Below are 24037 nucleotides of genomic sequence, written 5' to 3'. Positions count from 1 at the left end.
AATGGGACCTGTCTCTGTCTCCGGATAAAATATAAAAAGGGCTCAGGATGTAGTTCAGTGGTAGAGCACCATTGGTTTCTATCCCCAATATTGAACAAAAGGGAGGGAGGGAAGAAGGAGGATCTTTATCTTTGGAATCTCTATGAGGAACAAATGAACTAAGACAAAGCTTAGAGGTCTCAATAAATCTCCTGATTTGATTGGCTAGAAATTACTTTAAGGCAGTAAATTATACATAGCAACAAAGTACAAAGAATTAAGAAAAAGAGATATTTGCTCTACCATTCTGTTGGGATAGCTTTGGTTTTACAAGTGTGATCTAAGCAGATTTGTTCCTGTTTCAAATGAATGAAAGGGGGAGAATTAAGTGATTTGTTTTCAGATAACCACTTTAAAAGCCAGACCAGACTGGAGTGTAGTTAATTGGTAGATTGCCTGCCTAGCAAGTGGGAGGCCCTGGGTTCCATCCCCAGCAACACCAAAAAACAAAAATAAGCAAAAAAAATTTGGATTAACATTCTGGAAGCTATAAACCCCAAATAGAATATAAGGAAGGCTTGCTGAGTGTGTTGGCATGTACCTCTTAATCCCAGTGACTCAGGAGGCTGAGGCAGGAGGACCCCAAGTTCAAGGCCCGCCTCAGCAATTTCGCAAGGTCCTGTCTGGGAATGTAGCTCAATGATAAAGTGCTCCTGGGTTCAATCCCCAGCACTACACAAAAAAGGAAGACTTCGAGATAATAAATAAAATTAGTTTCTGAAAAACTTTTTAGAAAATCAGGTTTTCCTGGGGATGAAGAAACTCCAAGCATTTATGAAGCTAAACAAATCAACAGTTCAAAAGCAAGAAACAGTGACCTTAGTGTCTCTCCCCAGCCTCCAATGGGATATGTGTATTTCTTAGCCTGTGAGTATCCATCCATTTCCACTAGAAAGGTTAGCTGTCTCTGATTTTTTTATTTTTTAACCCTTCTTCCAGGACAGCTGATTCTCTTCTAGGTATCCAGTCTTGAAAACTTAAAGCTTCCAATAATTCCCAGCATTACCCATTTTACCTCTTCACAGTTCCTAGTTCCTTTCTTACTCATAGCCCCCGACTTTCACCTTCTCCCATGGCCCTTCCAACCTCCATTTCTAGTCACCTTCCTCCAACCAGTTTCCATTGTCTTATAAATGAGATATGCCATTTGCCATAGACCTCTTTCTATCCCTGTAAGGTTTTACCTTTTCAAATGATGGGATTCATAAATGTAAATTAAACAACCACACAATGTTTTCTTCTTGATCTAATCTGAGCAGTGTAGTTTGCTGCTTGGACTAATGGTCTGAGTTTTATTGGCATGCAGTAGAAGAGAAAGCATCTCATTGAGAGCTGAAATACATTTTTTTCTCTGAGTTTTAAAGGGATAGAGAGAAAGATTTCCCACTAACTTCTCTTTCTTTTCCAGCCTGTCTTTGAACAAGAAACAGACCTTTTTTTTTTTTTTTTTTAAATCTTTCTTTTTGAAATGTCTTCTTTTGCTCCTACTTCCTATTAGTTAAAGTTTAGGGATGAGAGGCAAGTGATACAAGAGATTGTGTTGGACCCCAGAAGAGGAGGGATCATTATCTTTCTTCTCTTCCTTAGAACCATAAAGATTTGGTGACCTGACTCATTCCCTATTGATGTGCTGAGACTGCACTGACTCTAAAAAATCTGTTCCTTCCAGCATATTGATTCTAATTTCCTTCATAGATGTTAGACAGAAATTAGAACAGTCTTCTTGGGACAGGAAGGAGGTGGCTGTCAGCATCTGTCATATACCAGGGTAAAGCTGAAGCTGAGACAGGTGAAACCAGAACTCTTCTAACATGAATCCGCAGCTCTGTTTTGTATCCAGCCCCACAGAGGGTCCCCAGGTCCTGATAATCCTCCTCTAGAGTAATAGAACTTGGTGTTGTACCTCATGGGATGTCAAATTTGTCAAGACACTTTTGTCCTTAATATCATCTGGGGAGCTTCAGGGCACCTGACTTATGTTAAGGAAACCTTTACTTAAGCTGCATTTTGGGAGCCTTTAGATGAAGGTCAGGGTAATCCTTAACACTATCTTGGATCTTCTTTCTTGTTAGTACTGATGAACTTTGAATTTACAGAGCCAGTCCCCATTGAAATCTGGGAGGAAACTCACAGTTCACTCTAGTGAAAGACTAGAGTCTGGAAAGACTAGTAGGTGAAACCATAAATGGTTCGGAGTAGCTGGGGCTACTTAACAATCTGTATCAGCAAAGGTGTTGCCAGGATAGTCTCTCATCTCCCTGGCTGACTAATTGTGAGATCTGTTTCCCCTTGGTGAGATGTATTGAGAACTGTTCAACTCTGACTAGGGAAAGGATCGAAACCACACTTCTGGGTGCTTTTCCGAATGAGCCAGATTCTTAATGCTGTAGGGCCCTTATGTTGCAGACATGTATGCAATAAAGACACCGGGTCCAGCTGGCCTCTAGAACCTAAGAGTCAGTAATTGCTACCTATCCTGCACTCTCTGGGCTCCCATTCCCGCTGTGTGTTTTACCTTCATCTCCCTCTGTCCTGCCCACACTGGAGGAGAGTGAACAAGCAAGAGCTTATCAGGAATTCTGGAGGCAGCTGATCTTCACAGGACATTTTCTGGCTTACTGCCACAAAGCAGGATTTAGCCTAATACCCCAAAATTGCAGGAGGTGGGCCCTTGGGAGTTGCCCTTTCAGCACTGTTTAAGGACTTTAATTGGTAGGGGGTGGGGTGAGGCATAGCCCAAGGACAACAAATCTTATGTTCCCCATGACTCCTGTCGCCTCAGAAGTTGTCAAGTGGCTAGCAAGTGGCCGGGGTGGGGCATGTAGCAATGGTGTATCTCAACCCTAAATTACTTCTTTCCAATTCCTCTGCAATCTTGTCTCCTAAGCTGGGTTCATTTCCCTTATTGACCTTTTGGGAGTTATGTCCCCAAAGCAAGTTCCTAAAATAAGAAGCAAATTGGTTGTATTTGTCTGTTACTCCCTCTGCAGCAACAGACAATGAAAGGTAACTTTGTGACATACGAAAGACTTGTTTACTTCTTTCTTGGTCTGGAAAATTTCTAGAAAAGAGGGTGTGCGTGTGTGTTATTTTTTGACTCCCATCAAAACACTCAGCACAACCTGTAAGCATCTGATTTACTAGCACTTTGCTGTTTTGTTTTTCCCTCTTGCAAAGTCATTTTTCTAGCCCTTCTGCCCCATTCCCTGTAATAAGTCGGTTTGGTTTTAGGGGAATTCTGTTGTGAGACAGGCCTCAAACCATAGCTCCCCTAGTTGAACCCTTTGAAGTCAGTAGTCATCCCTCCCTAACTCTGGGTGTATATGCACGCATGCCATTTGAGAGAGGAAAATTAAAGAGATTAAGTAATCCCAGCCACAGTTTTTTGGTCATGGGCATATTATCCTTTTAGTCTATTCGCCACATTGTATTTAACTATGTAACCTATACACTGGACAAAGACCATTGATTATCTTCTGGGCAAAGAAACAATAAAGCCAACACACCCATTTCTGGATTTAAAGGTCCATGATCTGTTGGGTGCAAATGGAAAGGAATTGTATTGCCATCTGAGTGGGTCATCAGCAATGAGGTCAGGAGGAGGGCAGTCCATGAATTTGCTCAGAGCTACTGTCAATATGTATGTACAAGGAGGAGATTATACACAGATCAAGGAGCTATACTAATTCTCAAAAATTGGTATAGAAGTTTATAAATTCTGTTGAACTCTATTTTTAAATAGTCTCCTCTGCTAGACCAAAGATTTAAGGATCCCTGCTAATTGTTACAACTAGAATTGACTCATACAGGGAAGGCATAAGATGTTCTTATGTAGCACCCACAGGGAAGTCAGTTTAAGTCTCAAGCCAAATCCAATTCCATATCTACATATATCTATATCAATGTCAGGACCATATAGCAAGGACATTTTGGAAGGGTGCCATTAGCTACCAGGCACATTTCTTAGCACCTGGAAAATTACTCATTACAGGAGTGTGTGTGTGTGTGTGTGTTAGTTAGTTAGATACTGTGTCTTCTCTATTCTGGAGGTAGTCCTGGCCTTTTAGGTAGGTAGGTACCCAAGGCACATCTGCCCATGTTCTCAAATCTAGGACTGTTTGTCACTTGGTTTGTATAAATTATGGAGTGAATCCTTAGCTCAGTTATTACTTCTTTACTTTTCTCCCCTTTTTTGAATTTTATCAGAATTTATTAAGCTGGGCATGGTTGTACATGATGGTAATCCCAGGCATGCACCTGAGAGGCTGAGACAAGAAAATCACTTGAGCTCATGAATCAGAATTGTCTAGGAACATAGAGAAACCCTTTCTCAGAAAAAATACATGTATGTATGTATATAAGACACCCTAATTCATTTTATGAATATTGCTTTCTGAATCTCTTTTTTCTTCATTGCTGGGGATTGAACCAAGGGCCTTGTGCACAAGCTCTACCATTTAACTCCATTCTCAGCCCTTTTAATTTTGAGATAGGGTCAGGGTCTTCCTGATTAGGCTGGGCTGGCCTTAAACTTGCAACTCTTGTGCTTTAGCCTCCTCAGTAACTGGAATTACAAGCATGCCCAGCTATGTCCTTTTCATAGGCCCTTTTTGACATTCCAGATGCTGGTTCCTGGTAACAGCAGCAGCAGTTAACATTTATAAGCTTGCATTGTGTTGAGTGTTTTTGTGTCCTTCTTGCTTATGCAATTTTTAAATTTGTTTATTTATTCATATATTTATTTGCAGTCCTAGGAATGGGACCCAGGCCTTATGCATGCAATAAGCCATTTTAGCTCTGAGCTACACCCCAACTCCCATCATCTCTTTTAATCTCCCTAAATAGTTAAATGTAGGTGCTCTTTTTAAGCCCAGATCTAGAGAAATTATTGCACAATCGCATCAAGGCTCAAGACCAAGGCATTCTAAGTGAAAGTGCATCCCTCTCCTGTCCTGCCCCTATCTCTGCCTAAGGGTGCTTCTGAAACATCTTGCAGGTGACAACAAAAGAGACCACGAAGTTTTTGCTTCATCCCAAACCCTTGTGACAGCCAGACTTCCCCTGAGAAAACACTAGCTTGGGAAGATGTTGAAAGGAGAATCTCTCCCTTTGAGAAAGGGAGATAGATTTAATGATGATTTATATAAGCTAGAAGGAAGTTATGTACCTGCATGTTCAAGATTCCCCTCTGCGCTGCTTCCTCCATCTGAATACACTTTAGATTTCCTTAACAATGCCAATTTTAACAGTGCTTTTAATTAGATGAATTAAGACTGTTCTCTGATGTTATCACCCCCTCCCGCCCCCCTGTCACCTCCAGTTCCCCATTACTGTGAGAGTGCTGTGGTTTCCATGGTAATAGGACTACCAGCCCAAGTTGCCTCTCACCGGTTGTTTTGGTCAGAGGAAAGTTATGGACAGTCTTTCCCAGTGTGTTGTGCTCTGGAGGGGCCTTCCCTAGGTTAGCATCTAAGCAATGAGGTTCAAAGTGGCTCTGAAATCACAGCAAGTACACCCCTGGTATTTATTAAAAGAAACCTAGCTCTCACCAAAAGTAAGAGGTCCTCCCCTCCCAGAGTTCAGAGAACTCAGAGATTCCCTGAGTTCTCAGACATGAGCTGCAAGTCAGCCTATTTCCAGCCTAGTGGCTCCTCTCCTCCCTATGCTTAATTTGTTTCTCCCTGGATTTTGTTATTCTAACAGTAACAAATTGTTTCTCCTCCTATTCTCTTTTCTTCCCTCTTTCTCCCCTACCCAGAGAGTTTTCAATGTACTTTACCCCATGCCTGCTGATCAGCGGAGACATGTCAGCATCAACTCTGCCCGCTGGCTGCCTGAGCCAGGGCTCGGCCTAGCCTATGGCACCAACAAAGGAGACCTGGTGATCTGCCGACCAGAGTGAGTTGCTAAGGGGTGAGGGGTGGAGAGTATCTGGGTCTAGACCTGAAGTAAGTAGCAGTCAACAGTGGGCCTGACCAGCTGTGGGGGGAAGGGAAGGCTTTTAAATCAAAATCCTGCTAGAGCTGGGCATGGTGGTACAGGTGTATAATCCCAGCAATTTGGGAGGCTCACAGGTTTGAGGCCAGCCTTTGCAACATAGTGAGACTCTCAAAATTTTTTTAAAAATCTGGACAGAGTGATTCATACCCTGTAATCCCTGTGGTTCTGGAGGCTGAGGCAGGAGAATCACAAGTTCAAGGTTAGCCTCAGCAATTTAGCAAGGCCCTAAAAAAAATCCTGCTAGAGCCTACTGTATTCTCAGGTTCCTTTTTGTCAAATGACTGTTTTAATACTCAGGAATCTCTGGGACTGGGGATGTGGCTCAAGCTGTAGCTTGCTCGCCTAGCATGCATGAGGCACTGGGTTCGATTCTCAGCACCATGTAAAAATAAAGTAAAGATTGTGTCCACCTAAAACTAAAAAATAAATGTTTTTTAAAAAATACTCAGAAATCAGGAGCTGAGGCTGTGGCTCAGTGGTAGAGCACTTGTCTATCATGTATTGAGGCATTTGGTTCGATTCTTAGCACCACATATAAATAAATGAATGAAATTAAGGTCCATACATCTAAAAAATGTATGTATTTTAAAAAAACTACTCAGGAATCTGAGGCAGGAGGATCTTAAGTTTGAGGCCAGCCTAGGCAAATTAGCAAGACCCTGTCTCAGAATCTATAAAAAGGCCAGGGTTTATCTCAGTGTGCACAAAGACCTGGGTTCAGTCCTCAGCCCCAGGGGGTAAGGGTTACTGCTTTAGTAATAGTGCTCTCTGGACTCTAAGGCAGTAATTTTTTTTTCCTTTGTTGCCTTTTGTTCTCTGGTTTCCTGGTGATAGTAAAGTCCCTGCAGGCAAAAGGATAGACATCAAATGTTCTTTTTTTTTTTTTTTTTTTTTTTTTTATTCAACAGGTGGGCTTGGATTTATGTAAATGTCATAGACATTAACTTAAGAAGTAAAATTGGAAATAGACTATTGTTAAAACCCTAATTTGTCAAGCCACTGATCTCTAACAGAATGTTCCATGTCCTGCCTCTTTTCTTTTCTGCTTGAAGCTTTAGCTCATAATAGCAAAAGCAGATTGAAAAGCTTAATTTAGGGCTGGGGGTGTGGCTTAGCGGTTGAGCCTAGCACATTAGAGGCTTTGGGTTCAATCTTCAGCACCACATAAAAATAAATAAAGTATTGTGTCGAACTACAACTAAAAACTAAATTAAAAAACAAAAAAGAAATAAAAGCTCAATTTAAAGTCAAAGTGAAACCTGGTGTGGTGGCACACATCTGTAGTCCCAGTGACTTGGGAGGCTGAAGTAGAAGGATCAAACAAACACTTTTTAAGATAAAGTCAAAGTGATTATTATGTGGTCTTGAAGTAGGGAGTAAGAAGGGACAGGGAACCAAAACATTTCTGTCCTGATGACATCCTTTCCCTTTCTCTGGCTTGTTGGAGGGTAAAGGACCATATCCAGGCCTTCGTTTAGACTCTGGGAATTGGCCAGGTTTGTCATCAATTTCCATACCCAGCCAGGTGGGGAGCAGGAAGCTCTGTGCTTTATTGCAGATCAGGCTGATTGCTGTGCGGGACACTGCAGGGTTCCAGCCGACTAAATGCCACTTCTGCCTAAATGCTGTCCTAATGCTACTTGGTGTGGTCTTCTCCCAGGGTGTTCTGCCGATCAGAGTGTGGCACAACTGGTCTGGTGTGGTCTCCGGCTACTGGGAGCATCCACATTGCCTTTATTTTGTGTTTGGGGGGTGGGTAGTGGGGATTTAACCTAGGGGTATTTTTATCATTAAGATACATCCCCAGCCCTTTTTATTTATTTTTTATTTTGAGACAGAGTCTCACTAAGTTGCTGAGGCTGGCCTCGAACTTGAGATCCTCCTGCCTCAGCCTCCTGAGTTGCTGGGATTACAGGCGTGCACTACCACACCTGGCTCAGTCACACTGTCTTTCTGTGGGGCCCCATGGTGGTTTTTCCTAGATTGTATATTTGGATCAATTCTTGGGTAGATGACTAGTGGTTGACCTTGTCAGCTAAGTTAGGTGGGTGTCTCCAGAATGAGAAAACCTGGTTCAAAGAGGTGTTACAATTTTTGGAGTCTCTCTCAAAGAGAACCTATTGTCTAGACCTGATTTAATCAGTCCTGTCTTGAAGACAGGGGGTGCTTTGTCCTGTCAGTCATTTGCTCTTAAGGTTCTGTGTCTAAAACCCCAGCCCACATACTTGGGATGTGTCACAGGCTCCTCAGCCAAACATGAAGCTGACTTTGCCTCTGTGTTCTCTTTTCTACTCAGATGTTGTTTTCAGTGTCTTAGAGTCTCAGCAGGCCCCAGACTTCTTGGGCTATGGGGAACTCATGCCCACTGGAACTCTTCCTGTAGTAAAATGGCACATGGAGCAGTGCCCCATCACAGACCAATTTGTTTTGGAATGGGAAGAAACTAATTTAACCCATCTAAAAAAGATAGTGTTGCCGTTTCTTGGGTTCCCAAAACCTCAGAGCTGGAAAGTTAGGGTACTGTTTAAATTTGACATGGACATGACGTTGTCCTCAGTTCTTCAAATCTTCCCCAGTTCTCATATCTGTCATTTTTGCTTAGGCAAGGAAAACTATGAACAATGTACGGGTGAGGAAGTTAAGACTCACCTTAGGCCTCCCGACAGATCAGGGACAGAATTTGGCTTCCTAACTTTCCAATACATAGCTCTTTTCTATAGCTGATTCTTAACCTTTTTTATATCAAAAACCCATTTAAAATTCTGATGAAATCTGTACTCTTGGAAATGTGTCTCAGTTGTAGAATGCTTGTCTGGCACAGGTGAGGTCCTAGGTTTGATACCCAGTACTGAAAAAAAAAGAGAAAAGAAAAAAGAAAGCAGGGTAGTCTTCTATAGAAAAACATACCATAGGAACACAGATAATTTTGTGATTCTGTCAAGCTCTGGGTAAAGAAGGAAGCTCTGGAGTGTGTGTAGAAGTGTGGTTGGTGTGATGAGAAATGAGAGGATGAGTGGGAATGCAGACATCTTTTGAACAGTATATGGTAGGTCTCTGGCCTAAACAGGGAAGCAGGAGCTCAAGGTGGTTGTCTTTCATAGGCAGCTGCCTAGGCTCACTGCCTGTCCCTGGGTAATGCAGCTCCCTGGCACACCCATTCCCAAGGGCACAGGATCCAACCAACCATCTGAGCCAAGATTGCAGCCCCCCCTCCGAAACAGGTGGTTGTCTGCCTTTGTCCAGGCCCAGGCAGCTGCACCTCATTCTGTGCTCTCTCAGTTCTGCTCCTGATTCTCTCCCATTGTCTTAGCCTCAGCACTGTTGCCAAGCACAAAGGCAGGCAACGAGCTCTGGACATCTCTTGGTGGTACTAAAGCCCCACTTGACAGTAGACAAAGGCATTAGAGAATATTCCCTCTCACCACGGAAAGAAGTCTTAGGACATAGGAGAATACAAACAACTGGCCCTCCAGCCTCTCTCCCCAGCCTTCAAAGTGGCTGGTAGCCCACCACCCTGCCCTTGCCAGCAGCGAGGCGTGCCCTTCTCCTTGGTTTGCTCCCCCACCTGCTCTGGGAGAAGTCCCAGGCTGCTGCTGTTGGGCCTGGGGCTGACTACCATAGAGATGGGGGTGCTTGCTCACTTACAGCTTCATAGATTGGTCCTATAAATGGGGGTGGAAGGGAGGTGTTGATAGGAAGACCACTGCTTTTCAGAGTCAGTTCAGAAGACAGATGGAGGCACTAGTGGCAGAAGGGAAGTAGACTGAGAAGGGGTATGTGGCTTGTGGGCCAAGTGTGGGACTTCTGACAGAGCCCCAATCCTGTCCCTTTAGAGTGAGCTACCACTGTAAATAGTAATTATAATCAAGCATTATGGCCCAAGGAGGGGAAAGGCCCACTTCTGAATGAAAGGGGGAGCCAGAATGGCTACAGAGAGTCCATCCTCCAAAGCTGACCCATGGAAACCAGGTGCCCACTTTAATGCTGGTCTCTTGGAATCAGTCCTTCTTTCGAAGGAGACATTTACATCTAGGCCTAAAGAAGAGTGTTCTTGAAGGGAGTATTCCCCAGACATTGGAAAGCTCAAGAGTCACAAGTTGTGTAGAGAAAGTATGGGACCTCAGAGGAAGCCAGGCTGGCTGTTCATATTTAAGAAGCCCAAGAAGTTCCCAGCAGTAAAGAAGTTGTTGAGCCCATCCCAACTCACAGATGCTGCTGCAGGAGGCCAAGTGTTAAATGGAAATCCACTTGAACAGACTGCTCCTGACTGGCCTTCCCATTCTTCTTCATCCCTTTTGTTTGTCTTAACTCCCAGAAAGAATCTAGAGCAAACGGTAACTCATTTTTCTTTCTTTCTTTTTTTTTTTAAGAGAGAAGGAGAGAGAGAATATTTTTAATATTTATTTTTTAGTATTTGGTGGACACAACATCTTTGTTTGTATGTGGTGCTGAGTATCGAACCCAGGCCGCACCCATGCCAGGCGAGCGCGATACTGCTTGAGCCACATCCCCAGCCCTGGTGACTCATTTTTCACCAAGAACCAAGAAGGAAGATGTTGGTTATGGTCATTCTTTACCTTAAAGACAGAAATCAGTGACATTGGACACTGAACGCTAAGACTCAGTAGCCAGAGGTGTTATCTTCACCTCTGTTCCTTGTTACAGTGCTGGGAATTGAAATCAGTCAACAGGTGCTGACTACAGATGTAGAGCAGATCCGGTTAGGGTCAGACCTGTTTGTGGAGAGTGACCTGAGGTAGAAAGCGAGTGGAACAGCACATTGCTACAGTGGCCGGAGTTCCTGTTCTCTTTGCTGGTGGACTTCTTCATTGAGTAGCCAAACCTGGGCACACCTATAATCCCAGCCTCTCTGGGCAACTCACTGAGATCCTGTCTCAAAATAAAGCCAAGCATGGTGGAACACACCTGTAACCCTGGCAACTTGGGACACCAAGGAAGAGGTCAGCCTCTGCAATTTAGTGAGACCCTGCCTCAAAATAAAAAATAAAAAAGGCTAGACATACAGTTCAGTGGTGAAATACCCCTGAGTTCAGTCCCTAGTACCATAAATAAATAAATAAATAAATAAATAAATAAATAAATAAATAAATAAATAAGAAAAGGACTGGGGTTGTAGCTCTGTAGTAGAGAACTTGTCTAGCATGGCCAGCTGCTGGGTTCAGTCTCCAATACCACAATAGATAGATAGATAGTCCTGCCCAGTGCTTCTAGCTGATGGTACATGCTGCCTGAGTGGAACACATTTGAGGGGGTAACTATCATGTGGACTGACACCCCCTTTTAGCTCCTGGACCTTCTCACAGCTTCCTTTATGAGATCGGGAGGAAGTTTCCTGGTCAATACATAATTGTTTGTTGTCATTTGGTGCAAACAGTTTATTGTCACTAACCAGCCCTGGCTAGCAAGAATTACAGAGGAGCGATTTGGCAGGGGCCTACATGGTATTTCAACCTGTCAATAAAACCTTGACAAGTTTGTAAATGAGAGGCTTCCTGGCAGCTGGCTTCACATAATGCCTAATGCAGCCAAGGTTCGATCACCAAAAAAGCAGTGATGACTGTTTTGGGAGGCCTTGGCGATTGACTTCTGGCTGTTTGCCTAATTCCTAACATAAGGTCACCTGCTCTCACCTTTGCCCTCAAGTGCTAGTCTTGTTCTCAGAAAGCCTCAGTCTCAAAGAAGTAGCTGAGTGTTTGGAGGAGGAAGGAAACACTGCTTTTTATTTTTTTGCACACACACATTTTCCCCCACTGAACGACCATTAAAAGGAATGGTCTCAATATCACAGCAGGTCTGCAGCCCAGCAGGCCTCCGACAGGAGCTGGAAAAGGGGTTAGTGCAGAGCAGGAAAGGAAGAGCTCCTCTGTTTTGCTGTGGTCTCTCCCTGTAAAGAAATGTACCTGTGCCCATAATGTTAGGTCTCTCCCCCTTCCCCTAAAGCCATTCAGATCTGGGGCCTTGGGGCCTGGTCCTGCTGCCTTTTGTCTGAGGTGGCACAGCCTCCTTGTGCAGTACCCTCTCATCTAGGTCTGTCAGGCCTTTCCTGTTTACTCCTGTTTAGAAAGAAAGCCCTTCACTTGTCTCCCCAAACTTACCTTCTTCTGGATTGTACTTAAACTCCCTGACTTCGATCTGTTTACTCTCTGTGGAGTAAGTTCTTTTTTTTTTAAGGAGGGTGACCCAAGCCTCTAGGTTAAAAGCTAGCTTTTACTAGAATTTTCCACAGTCCCCTTACCCTGCTATAACAAATAGCTGCGGATGCTTTAAATAACACATTTATTTTCTCACATTTCTGGAGGGTGGAAGCCCAAGATCCGGGGTACCATTAGAGCTGGTTTCTGGTGAAGGCTATCTTCCCAGCTTATAAATAACAGCTTTCTTCTACCTTAAAAAAGGGGGGGGGGGCCTGGGGATGTGGCTCAAGCGGTAGCGCTCGCTTGATCAAGTGGTAGCGCGTTCGATCCTCAGCACCACATACCAACAAAGATGTTGTGTCTGCCGAGAACTAAAAAATAAATATTAAAAAAAAAATGATATATCACTGAGTTGCCCAGGCTGGCCTTAAACTCACAATCCTCCAGCCTCAGCTGCCCCAGTAGCTGGAATTATATTTGTGTGCAACCACTCCTAGCTGCGTGGCCATTTCTCATTGCTGGGGAGAGAAAGGCATATCTCTCCTCTCCTCTCTCCGCCCTCCTCTCAGATTGGGGTCCACCCTTCTGAACTTACTTAACCTTATTTACCTCCTGAAGACCCTCAGATTCACACACATTGGGGGTTAAGGCTGCAGCGCTTTTCAAGAATGTGTGTGTGTGCCCCACCCTATTTAGAATCAGTGTGATGTTTTGAGTATCTCTTAAGATCTCTACCTCGGCACCAGAGATCTAATCAGTGAACTCAAAAACTCCTCTTCTGTTCCCATACTTCACAGTCACCACTGGTACCCTTCTCTTCACCACAGTAACTGGTACTAGGCAACTCCTCTTTGGGGAGGAATCTTTAAAGCAAAGTAGTTCAGTGTTTTGGGACTGACAACTGTCAGCCAGGATTGCTGCCTGAGGTTCTAAATCAGTATGAAAGATGAGAGGCCACTGCTTCCCTTTTGGAAGCTGGCTTGAGATCAGAAGAAACTGCCTGGTCATCCATGCAGGGAGAGGTGGGCAGCCTGGAGAACTCAGCAGATATAAATTGTCTCTTCTGCCATGAACAGCACAGCCTACCACCATGAGAGGGTCTCTCTCCCCCACTCCATTAGGAACTTGGCACATGCCTGTAGGATCTGCATGAACTGAGCACCTTTCCCATTTGTTTGTCCCATTGACCTGGCCAAGGAGACTCTAAGCAAAAAAAAAAAAAGTGGATCATTCTCATTCAGTGAGGGCTTTTTTCCACTTAGACATTTTTTTTGGGGGGGGGGCAGGGTGGATTAGTAGTAGGGATTGAACACAGGGCCTTGCACATTCTAGGCAAGTGCTCTGCCACTGAGCTACGCCATAATTTGGTTTTATTTTTAGACATGGTCTTATTAAGTTGCTTAGGCTGGCATTGAACTTGCAGTCCTCCTATGTCAGCCTCCTAAGGAGTAGCTGGGTTACAGGTGTGTACCACTGTGTCACCTCCTGTTTAGACTTCTGAGCTCCAGGCAAATTAAGAATGTTAAGGTACCTTTCTTCTTCTTCCAGCCCATGGCATTAGGGAAGGATTTAGGGGTGTGACCCTGAACTGTCTTTTTTACAGAGCCCCTGCTTCTGAGGACTGAGCATGCCCTTTGTCACTTGTCCATGGCACTGTGTTTCTCCAGTGGGTCTTGTTCCATCCTTTAATTTGTCATCAGCTCCTTTCTTGGTGTTGGAGAACATCAGGAACACACTACCTACGTCTGCTATTGCTGTGTTAGCTGCCTCTTGGCCCCAGCGAGGAGTTGCTCAGGCTTTGTCCGGGGAAAGGAAGAGACTAAAGCACTGTTGCAGACATTTGTGCCATTTGAGATCAGATGTCTGAAGTGCTCTAGCACTGAGTGTCCTCCGGATGAGGGAGCATCTCTAGTCCTGGTCTCAGTCTGTCCAGGAGAGGCAGGATGGGCCAGCAGGCCACAGTCCCCAAAGCCCAGGAACTTTAAGGAGTTCTTATCACCCTTTACTAATACCTCCCACCTTTTCCCACTCTTCCCAACTGATTTTCAGGGCCTTAAACTCTGGTGTTGAGTACTACTGGGACCAGCTGAATGAGACCGTCTTCACTGTTCATTCCAATAGCAGGAGCAGCGAGCGGCCTGGGTAAGTTGAAACTGAGGGCAGAAACTGTCTAAAGGCCTTTCCCTTCCTCCTTTTGATGAATTCTGGAGCAGTGCCCTCAGACTGTTCCTCAAGGCTCCGGGTTCCTCCACAGCCAAGCTTCTCTTTATCCATTTCATGTTTTGAGCTTTTACATGAAGTTTCATTTGAGAAAGTGTTCCATGGCAAGAAAGAGAACAAAACCTATCCTTTCAGAGTCTTGCTTTAGAACGCCCTGCCCACCCTTTCCCCGCATCCTGGCTGTGGTGTCTAGGCACACTTAACGGTGAGGACAGTAGACAGGAGGACACTGGAGAAAATTGCTATCCCATGAGTTCTGTTCCTTGAGCCAGGGGGAGTGTGTGTGTGTGTGTGTGTGTGTGTGTGTGTGTGTGTGTGTGTTGGGGGGGTGTCTCAAATGACCATGCTCCAGGGACCAAGCTGGCCAGGGCTGCAGCCCAGAAATAGGTGATCCAGGCACCAGTGAGAGAGTAGGAATCTGGTACTGATCCTCTTTTCATGCTTGAAGACTAGAATGTTTTGAGAAAAATGAAAGTTGGGTACAGTTCCTGCTTCCTATAGGAGTTGCTCAGCACAGCTGGAGGCAAGTCCCAAAAGTATCTCTGGACAGTGTCAAAACTGTTGGGTTTCCTTTGGTGCCAGCTCCAGCAGTCCCAAAAGTCATTGCCTGGGAAATGCCTAAGGAAAGGAGGTACTTGCCTTGGGCCTGGGCCTTCCTTGCAGGGCAACTAGTTTTGCCACCTAACTAATAGAGGCTGTTTTCAGAAGGCCCTGGAAGGAGGATTCTCTGGAATCCTCCTTAGAGGTCCTATGCGTTCCTCCAAAGTAGAGTTCACTTGGAAAGTCCAAGGATTTAAATTGGAGTCTTATCATATGTAGTTAGAAGGAAGGTAAAATTAAGAATGGACTTCCTGGGGCTGGGTTATAGCTCAGCGGTAGAGCATTTACCTCACACTTGTGAGGTACTGGGTTCAATCCTCAGCACCACATAAAAAATAAATAAATAAAATAGATAAAGATATTGTGTCCATCTTTTATAAAGAAAAAAAAAAGAAGAGGAAGAAGAAGAATGGACTTCCTTACTCTTTGTCTCACAGATCTTCTTAGTAGCTTCCTTAATCTGATTACAGATCTTTTGAGATCAACCCTCCTTTAGCCTGTTGTTTAAGGAGTGGCTAAACCAGCTAGGTGTGCAGGATCTGGTGATTTCATGGCCTTCTTTCATTGTCACAGATCAGGGGCTGGTTTCGGAGAAGAGTGGATGCAGTTAGCCACCATCAGGAGTAGCTGTGGAAGCATAGGGCTTTCTTCTCAGCCTGCAGTCCTGGCTCATGCCATATCCTGCGAATTGGTAGATTCCTCAGAGCTCTGTGAAGGTTGCTATCCCAAGTCTGACCTCAGTCTGTCTCTCCCTCCCTAGAACCAGCAGAGCCACTTGGAGGACAGACAGAGACATGGGTCTGATGAATGCGATTGGGCTGCAGCCCCGGAACCCCACCACCTCCGTGACATCTCAGGGCACCCAGACTCTGGCTCTTCAGTTGCAGAATGCCGAAACACAGACTGAAAGGGAGGAACAGGAGCCAGGGATGGTGGCCTCGGGTCCTGGTGAAGGTAGGATATATATGCTGCTAAAAGGGGAAATGTGTCTAGGGGGTGGCCTGCTGGGAGCATCATTACCCCCCCCCCCGGGAAAGTACCCTAAGACCCCTGGCCCTCTGCATGGCTTGAGGGTGCTGCATGAATGCTACTCCCCAGTAAGGAAGGGGACTCCATAGATTTGGGTAATGCCTACCTGGTGGCAGTTGGAGGCACCTCAAACAGGAACAAGGACATTATTTCTTGAGCTGGATCACTCTCTCCAGTAAATTGAACTACTCTGTCAGCTTTGCTCAGCTCCCCCCAAGTAATCTGACCCTCTTCAAAACTGGAAGGTCCCAGGCTGGTTTTCCAAAGCGAGGACACAGGTCACAGTCTTGACTGCAAGTGAGGCTGCTGCCAGCTCTCCTCCCAGAGGCATGTACCCAGGGCTCAGGCTTCCGGGGCCAGTGTGTCTTCCACAGCTGGTGTGGCAAGGTGATGCTACCACAGGCAGGGAGCTGCCGCTCCTGTTGCACCATGGCATGTTGTTCTTTCGGCTGCAGCCAGTCATGCTGTCAGCCACTTCCTCTCACCGAGCTCAGGTGTGGCCCAGCCAACCTCCAAAATGCTGGCTCTCTGTGCTGGCCTCACACTTTTAAGAACCAATTAGCACTTCCCAGCAGTCAGCTCAGGCCACTTTTTGAGCCATCAGCAGCTGTGTTAAACAGACTGTTCTCACTCTTCACTCTCCCTACCCCCTGTCCCTAGCCCCCTTGCTGCTCCCAGCTTCAAACAAGGCAGCCTCCAAACGGACATTTCTAGGTCTGGTGGAGCCATTTGCTTTAAAGAGACCATGGGAAGAGAAACCCTGGTGTGGATCAGGCAAAGAGTAACAAATTTGCCTATGTTACCCCCAGGGAATGGCTTTCTACACTGTAGTCCCCCACAGGGCACTCTCCCTCTCTCTGCCATGAACTGAAAATTTCCAAACTCCCTTTTTGGTCTGTGGCCCAGCCCATCTCCTGCCTTTGGCTCTTTGTGGGTTGGCAATCCCCTTGCTAGGGACATGAGCAGCTGGCAGTGCTGGATGAAGCAGCCAGCTGCATCTTTGGGCCTCAATGAGGAGGAGACCAGCCATCCTCCAGGCCCACTTCTGCAGATTTCTGTGGATGCTGAGCTGCCTTGGAGTCCAGTAGGCCTCTTCCAGGAAACCAGAGAGCCAGGCTCATGGGGGACAATAGTGCCCAACCCTCCTCACTGGACAGGCATCCATGAGAGCCTGTGATGAACCCAGAGAGCCTGAGGGTTACCCATGAGGGGGATGGAGAATGAGCTTCTCCTTCCCCCAAGAAGTTTGCGGTTTAGAGAAGGAAACAGACACCTAAGCAGATGATTACTTCAGTGCGATGAGGCCCAGTAACAGGTTTATGTTCGTGGCACATCTCGTACACATTGAGAACTGAGGGTGGGTGAGGGGGGTGGGCCGACATCAGAAGGCACTGGTTAGAGGGCACTCTGACCTGATGGTAAAGTGCAGCAGAAGCTATGGGAGCAGGAGCTTCCAATGCAAGAAGCACATCCCCTGGTGTCTCACCTTCCAGAGAATCCTCTGTTTTTTTGTCTTGCTGTTTTTGACCTGCAGTCAGTTTTTGTTTGTTTTTTTTTTTTTTTTTTTTTTTTTTTTTAGAGAAAGAGTGAGAGAGGAGAGAGAGAGAGAGAGAGAGAGAGAGAGAGAGAGAGAGAGAGAGAGAGAGAGAGAATGAATTTTTAATATTTTTTAGTTCTCGGCGGACACAACATCTTTGTTGGTATGTGGTGCTGAGGATCGAACCCGGGCCGCACGCATGCCAGGCGAGCGCGCTACCGCTTGAGCCACATCTCCAGCTCCTGTTCCTTTCTTTTTTGAGTAGTAGGGACCAAGGGCAGGTAGGAGAGAGGAAGCTGTCTTTCCCAGTCTCAAGAGACCAGAACCTCATTCCTTATCTGTCTGTGCCCCTCATAAAGCAGAACAGGTAGTAAAGGGAGCCTGGGCCCAGACACTGGTCAGAAGGCAAATTAGGATGGCTTGCTATTTCTGTGTGTGGCCCTGCAAGCTTTGCTGAGAGCTGTGGACTCCAAAGTCTTCAGCGCATACTAGTCTCTTTCAGAAACAGGGAGGGAAGTGTAGGTTACAGGAGGGTGAGGAATTGGCTGGTGCGTGTGTCTGTCCTGCTGTCTCTCTCCCAAAGCCAGGAGCCTTGCGCTGAGGTGCTTTCCCCACAGCTGATAAACCAGATTCATTGCAGTGGAGACCAGGAATCAATCACAGAGGCACTTTACCACTAAGCTACACCACAGCCTGTTTTAAATTTTGAGACAGGGTCTCGCTGAGTCACCCAGGCTGGCATCAAACTTGCTATTCTCCTGCCTCAGCCTCCTGAGTGTTACCACACCTGACTCCTCTCCTCATTTTAACTAAACTGGTAGCCAGGTCTACAGGAACATGGATAGGAAAACCCTGGTCAAGGAGGTGAACCCTGCTGGGACTAGGTAGAAGGGGAATGCCATCACACACACACCCCACAGTGGCCAGTCTTCAGTGTGGGGACCCTATCTGCTTTCAGTAATCGCTGTCCTGTGCCTGTACCTCCTTTAGCCCCATTCCATCAGCAGCAAAGGGTTCCTGGCTACTTCTCACTTCTTCATAAGAATTTTTCTCAGGGCTGGGGTTGTGGCTCAGTGGCAGAGCGCTTGCCTAGCATGTGTGAGGCACTGTGTTCGATCCTTGGCACCACATAAATATAAAAAATAAAGATATTGTATCCACCTATAAGTAAAAAATAAATATATATATTAAAAAAATAATAATTTTTCTCAAATCCATTCAGCTCTGTGTTAGTTGTCCATCATTGTGACAAAATACCTAAGAAAAATCAACTTAAAAAGAGGAAAGAAAGAAAGAAGAAAGGTTTATTTTGGCTCCCAGTTTGAGAAGTTTCCATCTGTGGTCACTAGGCTTCATTGTTTCTGAGCCTGTAGTGAGACAAGACATCATGGTATAGGACATGGCAGAGGAAAGAGGCTCACCTCTTCACAACTGAGTAGCGGAGAGAGAGAAAGAGGGGGCCAGGAATAAGGTATACCCTTCAAGGGAGACATCTTTCTCCAACTAGGCCCCACCTCCTGAAATTTTTACCACCTCCCAGTAGAGCCACTAGCTGGGACCAGGCCTTCAACATATAAGCCTTTGGGGGACACTCCAGATCCAAACCATAAAAAGCTTTTCCCAGAACTTCAGAAAGAACTCTTTACAGGGCCATTGACTGGTGTTGGCTTTTTTACTGGTCCAGCTTTAACAAAAGAGCTTGAATTCCCCTAGAACTTGAACTTGCCCCTGCAGCAGTTTTCCCTCTTACTGGGTAGGAGGCAGTTTAGAAAGGAAGGGAAGGTTCTCTGGCTGGGCTCACTGTTCGCTCTGAGCCATTGCCTGGCTGGCATGCACTAGGCATGCAGGAGGAATGAATGGAGCTGAGAGAGGCTTTGCCTCTGAGCCTTGGGCCTATTTCTTGACTGATAAAGATGGTGGCCAGACCTGCTGCAGCACCTTGAGCCCTGGGCCAGAAAAAGGCAAGTGTAAAAAGGGAGAAGCTGGAAAATAGTATCCCTCAGATCAGGATGGGCAACCCCTCTCTGGACTCTCTGAACCTTGGTTCCCTCCTTTTTTCTTCTAGGCAGTGAAACCACTTAGAATTAAATGCAGTTGCAGGGCATCATGGGAAGTTGCTGATCCTACCCTCACCTCTCCATCAGAAATGTACCTCAGGAGGCTGGGGACGTAGCTCAGTGGTAGAGCATTTGCCTAGCATGTGTGAAGACCTGGGTTCAGTCCTCAGCCAAAAACAAAAACAAAATACAATCTACCTTAGAACTTGCCAAGAAAATGATCTCACATCAAAACTAAATAATTTCCCATTTTTCAAAGATAAGAGAAATACTTTTGCAACAAGGAAGAAGACATCAGAATTAATCCCTGTGGCCACCATTGCTCCTGGAACCCTTTCCCTGATCCTCAATGTATTTTCCTCTTGAAGAATATCCCAGCTGCCTTCAGTGGCTCTTAGCCTCAGCTTAGCATTCCCAGGAGAGAAGCACAACTCATAGCTCCTCACTGAAGCTGTCCACACCCAAGCCCCAAGAACCCTTTTTGTGCACATTTTTAAATCTCTCATCCAGGGCTGAGGAAGTGACTTGGTGGTTAAGCACCCCTGGGTTCAATACCTGGTACCACCCCCCCAAAACAAAAAAAAAAACATTTCTCCCCACCCTGCTTGTGGTACTGGGGATGGAACTCAAGGGTACTCTACCAGCCCCCGCCACCCCGCTTTTTTACTTTGAGACAGTTGTCTAGGCTGGCTTCAAACTTGCAATCCTCCTGCCTCAGCCTCCTGAGTCACTGGGATTACAGTGCGCACCACCACACCCAGCTCCATCTTTCCCTTTTGAGCACTTTGTATCTGGTGTTATATCAGGTACTGTGAACCCAAAGGTGTTAGAAAGGGAATCACGCTCAGAAAGGAAGCCATCATCATGTTCTGTCCCTTAAAGAGCAAGCCCAGGAGGAAGCAGACGTACAAATGCCTCAGCAGCAGAGTAACCAACTTTCAAACCAGTTTTCAAAATTGCTATGAATCTGAAGCCCCATGTGTAGCCTGAGAGCCCTTTTAGTCATTTGTACATGTATTAAACGAATACACGCTGTATGTCAGACTGTGTGTTACACATGATCCCCAGAACCTAATAAAACTCAGTCCAAGATCTTCAGGAATTTATAGCTTCAAAGAGAAACGCCACAGCCACCAATAACTAATAGAGATGTGGAGCACTGTCACAACTTTGAGAGGAGCATCCCTTCCATCTGGGTCAAAGAGTGTGACCACTTGCACTTGAATCTGAGAATTGTGACCAAGGAGATAGAACTTGCATATTGTGTCCCAGCATGCATAGGCAGGAAGCAGGACCAGGTCTAGTAGAGTAAAAGCTGTTGGGTAAATGTTGTTACCTGATTTAACACCAGGTACAAAGTACTCAAAAGAGAATGATGGAGCTGGGTGTGGTGTTGCGCACCTGTAATCCCAGTGACTCGGGAGGCTGAGGCAGGAGGATCACAAGTTTGAAGTCAGCCTAGGCAACTGTCTCAAAATTAAAAAATAAAAAGGGCTGGGGGTGTAGCTCAGTGGTAGAGTACCTTTGGGTTCCATGAAGATGGTGGGCAGAAGGGTGTGGTCCAAAAAGTGGTGAGGACCTCAGGGCCCTCAGCTGTCAAGCTAAGAGATTTTAACTACTCTGAGGGCTCATGGAGCTACTGGGCTTCACACAGCTTTTGTACTTAACTGGATCCCAATTAGAGCTGAATTAGAATGTTAATGGCAGCAGCATAAAAGACACCAGCTGAAAAAGGGGCTCAGAAGCAAGAAGATCATTAGGAAACACCACTAGCTACTATGATTCTAGAGAGGTGACCAGGGCCAGAGCTTCAGGCAAACTGTGGGAGATGGTAGAGGGCCCCAATTGAATGCCTGCTGCAGCTCTTTTAGGGTCCCAAGGCAGCCTTTCATATGCCTAGAAATGAGCTTATGAAAAGAGCTGGTAGTTCGGCAGGCACAGAGCCCAGCATGGTGAACTCCAGCACCAGCAGGCCTCAGGCCAGCCCACTGCACATCCCAGCCCAGGCTGAGATCCTCAGAGACGACTTGTCAAGCAGCGCAGTGGGGGCTCTTGCAAGCCCTGGGAGGTCCTCATGGGCAGCTCACATGGTAGAGGCTGCATTAGCACTGAGGCCTTAGGTTAGCCTTTCTCCTTACCCTCTGCCCCATTGCTAGAATGCTTTGCCTAGAGAGACTCAAGAGCCCTTAGGGGTTTTTCTCAGTCCAGGAAGCTGGAGTTGGACTGCTCAGGAGACAGTGAATGAGAGCAGCCATCTTGAGGGATGGGAGCAGTTCTCAGAAGGCCTTGAGAAAAGCAAGCTGAACATCACTTAAAACCCAAGCAGAGAAGAATGGTTTTGGGGAGAATGGTTTCAGAGCCAGAGGGAGAACCATGAGCAAGCACTTGAGAACGGGAAGAGATTTAGGCCTTAGACACAGCTTGGCTGTGAAAATGAGGCTAAAGCAGAAGGCTCTCCAGTTCGAAGCCAGCCTCAGCACCTCAACAACTTAAAAGACTCTTGTCTCAATTTTTTTAAATAATAACTTTTAAAAGGGCCAGGGATGTAGCTCAGTGGTAAAATACCCCTGGGTTCAATTCCTAGTACCCCATGATAGCACTTTTCTCCCCGCCACTGCTGCCAAAAAGAAAAAAAAGAAACCTGACGACACCCACCTGTAATCCCAGCCATTCAGTAGACTGAGGCAAGAGTCTACTGCAAGTTTGAGGCCAGCCTCTTCGATTTAGTGAGACCCTGTCTCACTAAATAAAATAAAAACAAATTTTTAAAAAGGATATTGCTTGGGGGCTGGGGATGTGGCTCAAGCAGTAGCGTGCTCGCCTGGCATGCATGCGGCCCAGGTTCAATCCTCAGCACCACATACAAACAATGATGTTGTGTCCGCCGAAAACTAAAAAATAAATATTAAAAAATTCTCTCTCCCCCCCGCCTCACACTCCCTCTTTTAAAAAAAAAAAAAGATATTGCTTGGTGATACAGTGCTTGTCTAGCATGTGCCAGACCCTGGGTCCAGTGCATAGTACCCCAGAATAAATAAATTAGTTAGCTAATTAACTTAAATAAAAGTAGTTGCTGACAGTACCCTTAAAAAAAAAAAAAAAACTCATGCTCAAGGCCTTCAAAACCCAACCTGTCCAGTGAGTAGCCTCGTTGTTCACTAGAGCCATTTCTGGCAGTCTGAGAGCCTTGGTCATAGTTGTACATGGGTTGACCTGGTTCTTACCCTACTGAGGGCTGATTGGGAACTGGGCTGGTTCCTGGTGTGTATGATCTCATTTCCTCTAACCAGCACTATACAAGGTGGATAATAAGGGCCTTGGCCAAGGCCAGCTGGTCAATAAGTGGCAGAGCTGAGATTTGAGCAAAGCTTGTTTGTTCCCCCACAGGGGAAAGCCTTGAAAGGAAACAGAATCCCTTTCTCTCTCCCTAGAGCTGCAGGTTGGGGCCTCATACCTGGGCTGAACAGTTGGTTCTCTCTGAATATATGGTGTCAGGAGACATTTAACCCCAGGAGAACAGTAACTTAGGAACTTGTGAAGACTAGAAGATAACAGGGAAAAGAGATGAGGGAGGGAGGCAGCAGCACTCTTCCTAGGGAGCAGTTAAAACCCCAAGCTTCCTCCTAGGCTTTTAGAAAGTAACATAAACAAAACAACACTAAAGGACAGGAAAACAGTGCTGAAATAAAGCAAAGCAGGCTGTTTGCCTGTGGTTGCACCCTGTAAGGTGTCTCTTTTCTCCAAAGACCAGGCAGCTCTCCCCATCCCATCCCCTGGTTCTAAATCACCCAAGAGCAGACAGAGCAAGCTGTGGGCCCACCTGCTCAGCCTTCTTTCAGACTACCCTGCCTCTAGTGCTGAAAGGATAGATTTGATCAAAGGCAAACACTTACCATGGGTCCAGCCCTGCCTCTATTTATTTGTTTGTTTGTTTATATTTCATTTTTTTGGTACTGGGGATTGAACCCAGGGCTCTTAACCACTGAGCCACATCCCCAGCCCTTTTTATTTATTTTTCATTTTGAGACAGGGTCTTGCTAAATTGCCTAGGTCCTTGCTGAGTTGCAGAGGCTGACCTCAAACTTGGGATCCTTCTGTTTCAGGCTCCCTAGTCACTGAGATTACAGGTATCTGCCACCATGCCCAGGTCCTGTCCTGCCTCTGAACAGCTGAGTATCCTTGACCACCTAGGCCTCAGTTTCTCTACCAGTAATGCAGAGTCTTGAATTGTGATCATATGGGGATTTTTGTTTCATGTTCAGGAGTCTGGTTTTCATGGTAACAGAGTTGGGCCTATTATTCCTGCTTTTGCCCAGAACCCCGCCAGCTCCTGCCAGCAGTTGCCAGCTGACTCAATGGCCCAGGCCAGCAGCTAATTCCCTTTCTCTTCTGCTTCGTAC

At 45.8% G+C, this 24037-nt stretch overlaps 1 protein-coding gene across 5 annotated transcripts in view; it reads left to right on the top strand.

Moving 5' to 3' along the window:
- AMBRA1 (autophagy and beclin 1 regulator 1) overlaps nt 1–24037 on the top strand; it is a 190501-nt gene that overhangs the window by 164896 nt on the left and 1568 nt on the right. For all 5 annotated transcript variants that reach the window (XM_081279910.1, XM_081279909.1, XM_081279912.1 and 2 more), the window contains 3 exons: nt 5798–5937; nt 14244–14336; nt 15775–15968. In XM_081279910.1, coding sequence (XP_081136036.1) covers nt 5798–5937; nt 14244–14336; nt 15775–15968 — 427 coding nt within the window. The remainder of the gene's footprint in view (nt 1–5797; nt 5938–14243; nt 14337–15774; nt 15969–24037) is intronic.

This window comes from Spermophilus citellus (genome assembly GCF_964194105.1).
Source record: "Spermophilus citellus genome assembly, chromosome: 2".
Lineage (NCBI taxonomy): Eukaryota > Metazoa > Chordata > Mammalia > Rodentia > Sciuridae > Spermophilus > Spermophilus citellus.
Note: the sequence above shows the minus strand (reverse complement) of the source record. Positions and strands in the feature narration are given on the sequence as shown.